The sequence below is a fragment of the Oreochromis niloticus genome, linkage group LG15 (genome assembly GCF_001858045.2).
Source record: "Oreochromis niloticus isolate F11D_XX linkage group LG15, O_niloticus_UMD_NMBU, whole genome shotgun sequence".
Taxonomy (NCBI): Eukaryota; Metazoa; Chordata; class Actinopteri; order Cichliformes; family Cichlidae; genus Oreochromis; species Oreochromis niloticus.
In genome coordinates, this window is record NC_031980.2 from 31,781,525 (window position 1) to 31,784,971 (window position 3,447).

Below are 3,447 nucleotides of genomic sequence, written 5' to 3' on the forward strand. Positions count from 1 at the left end.
GTGTCAGCCCTGCATCAGGCTGGCGACCTGTCCAGGGTGTACCCTGCCTCTCGCCCTATGGTTGCTGGGATAAGCTCCAGCCCCCCTGTGATCCTGACATGGATAGATGGATGGATAATGGCAATAGTATCAGCTCTAATGAATAGTCTTCTTTCTTCTTTTTGTTGTTTCACTTTTTAAAAATGTCTTTCTTTTTTGTTTGGCCAGTACAGTTGATGATACACCCTCTGGTGCCCCTGGACACATCATCAGTGATGTAACCTGGGGTCATTGGGGATTTCGGGTCTTTCAACAATCAGACCCCCTCTCCCAGGCGACCCAGCCAGGGTTGATCAAGCCCCAGCTTGTGTCCAGGTAGCGCTACTCTACATGCCATTCCTCTCCTCTTTTGATCCACAGCCACCTCAACGCTGCTTCTGCTGCGTTGGTGGCCAACTTGATGGCTCTTCGCTGGTTAGCCCCTACGATGCCTAGCATTTTGTATGCCCTGCAAATGGATTGACCCGCGAATCCTCGACAACCCACTTCAATGGGTTGGCATCTTGCCCGCCAGCCATTACTCCGGCACTCCTCCACTAACTTGGAATACTTTGCCCTCTTCCTCTCATGGGCTTCCTCCATACGGTCTTCCCAAGGCACAGTAAACTCTAGAAGGATTACCTGCTTGGAGGCAACTGAAGTAACAACGATGTCTGGCCTCAGCGTTGTCTTGGCTACCACTTCGGGGAACTTTAACTGCTTTGCCAGGTCAACTCCCAGCTCCCAATCTTGTGCCGTTGCCAACAGGCCAGGCGAGGTGTTTCGGAATGGTACTGGTAGCTTCTCCCCAGCTTTTATAATCGTTACCTTGTTCTTAACTGGGCAGGCGCTCTTATTATGACTGATCCCGCTGCAGATCGAATCTGCTACGGCCTTTAGGACTTGGTCGTGCCGCCATCGATATCGCCCTTGGGCCAGGGCTTTTGGGCAGCAACTTAAAATGTGCTCCAGGGTTCCTCTCTTCCGACAGAGAAGACAGCCTGGTGTCTCCACCTTCCCCCAAGCGAAGAGATTCGATGGACTTGGTAGCACATCGTATACTGCCCGAATCAGGAATTTTATCCGCTGGGGTTCTGCTTTCCACAGTTCATTCCATGTGACCTTACGCTCTACAGCTTGCTCCCATCTTGTCCAAGCCCCCTGCTGCCTCAATTGCACGATTTGGCTGGTTCGCTTCTCCTCAACTGCTGCTCGCACCTCCTCAAGGATCACCGACCGCTTCTCTTTCCCCTGTGCCTTATTGTAGTTTGGTGTTCTACTGCTACCCAAGCCCGCTCTTCCCTGAGCCACTGTGCCCACTATCACCCTTTGCTGCAGCCTTGATACTGCAATGTCTACAGCCTCAGCAGCCCTCCACTTCTGCCCGGTCCTAACCTCTATTCCAGCCAGGGCAACCCGGGGGTCACTGGACTCCCGATATTGGAGCAGCTCCCTGGACCGGCTCACCATGAACTCCTCGCTTAGGCTGCTAAAGGGGAGCTTCAGCTTGTTGTTATGACCATACAAAGCGATGCTACTCAGACTTCGTGGCAGTCCCAACCACCTGTGCAGAAACCTGCTGATCCTCATCTCGAATCCTTCCACTGTTGAGATGGGAACTTCATAGACTAAGAGGGGCCATAGAATCCGGGGCAGAATTCCATGCTGAAAAATCCAGGCTTTAAACTTGCCAGGAAGGCCAGATTTATGCACTGATGAGAGCCAGGTCTCCAGTTCTTCGTTGGTCGCTTGTATGGAGGCTGCATCTTTCAGGCTGCGGTTAAATACCTTACCTAGGCTCTTTACGGGTGCCTCAGTCAGTGATGGTATCTTGATGGTGCCTAGTGAAAACAAATATTTCTCAGTGACCTTTCCTCTCTTCAGCACAAGCGACCTCGACTTGGTAGGCTTGAACCTCATGCATAGTTTAATGCAGGGGTAGGCAACCTTTCTGATGGCGAGTGCCATTTAAAATTTCCTCAGAGGTCAGTGTGCCATATGATTGCATTAGCAATAAATTTAATAACGCTCTATATTAACAGTTACACACTATATAGAACCACTTTCTAGAATTATATTTGTTCGCAGATGTTGGCAGCTATCAGCGAATAGTTATTAGCTATTTTGAAACAAAAAAAAAGACACTTTTCCATAACAAGAACTCCATAACAGCAAATGGACTGTACAACAGAAAATACAAATGCTATTTATGGTCTCCTCACAAGAATGATAAGAAAAATAAACTAAGCCAATATGGCATGTCTGTTAATACAGAGACACACATGTTAATATGATCTCTGGTCTCCCACTCAGAGACACAGGTCTCCGAGTGTCCAGCATTCAGACGGCTACCTGAGGACACTCATGTGAGAGAAAATCTCACACAGATATGTAGAGCCAAATACTGTCAATAAGGCCTCTGCAATGTTCTGAAGACAGTTAAACTTGTCAGGTAGTGATGTCCAGCAGGTGAAAACGCAAGCTCCATGAACACGCACAGCTGTGGATTCCAGCTGCTCGATGTTGCATTAACTGGTATCAACTCAGTCAGTTAATGTGAGACAAATCTAGCTGCTCATTAAAGATTTCTGGTTTGATCAGAAAAGAAAACATTGGTCCATACACCTGAAAGTCCCAAAAATGCATTGTAACTCAAGTCTACGGATGTATCCGTGTATCTCCGTGGTGCTGATGCTGTGCTGAGCGGACAGCTCCTGAAGCTTTTGAAGTGTCGGAATGTGGAAAGCTAACAACCTCCCTCTTACCAGTAGGCTAAGTTATTTTTAGCCAATTACAAGTTGAATCTGGTACTTGGGGTTGTTAGCTAAGATACCGTCATTAAGAAGAGGTACAACTAATGTGTCTATGCGAGCTGATTTGCGATGTGCACCGCTGGCACGGCCATTTATTTTTTGATGCACCTTCTCAGATTAATTCACTGCGTGTTGTGCCCAGGGCTGGACTGGGACAAAAAAAAAAAACAGCCCGGGCATTTTGACTAAAGACCGGCCCACAAGGTATTAAAGCCATAAAGCCTTTGAATGAAAACGAACGCTGTTGTGACAGTGATGTACACTGTCTTGTTGGTATATGTATGATTTCTATACATTTTACATCAGATAAAAACTTTGGTTGTAAGTTTCAGATAATTACTTAATAACAGCCAGACATTTTAAATGAGAATAAGAAAGTAGCAGGCCGCACGCTACACCGGCACGACAGAACCAGCAACTCAGGTAAAAGCAGAGGAGGGGGGCTATGTGTTTACGTGCATAACGAGTGGTGTTGTAACAGCAGGATCATTCACACACACTGTTCTCCTGATTTGGAGGTTCTGGCAGTCTCGTGCAGACCTTTTTATATCCCGAGGGAGTTTACTGTAGTGATTGCGATAGCTGTTTACATACCGCCGGATGCTAACGTTGGCAC

The 3,447-nt window shown here is 47.4% G+C and overlaps 1 protein-coding gene across 1 annotated transcript; it reads right to left on the minus strand.

The window, feature by feature from the left end:
* Positions 1-219: 219 nt before the first annotated feature.
* On the minus strand, positions 220-1,938 carry LOC102083240 (uncharacterized). The gene has a single exon (XM_019345547.2). The coding sequence runs from the start codon at positions 1,936-1,938 to the stop codon at positions 361-363; it is 1,578 nt and encodes a 525-aa protein (XP_019201092.1). The 3' UTR covers positions 220-360.
* Positions 1,939-3,447: the final 1,509 nt, after the last annotated feature.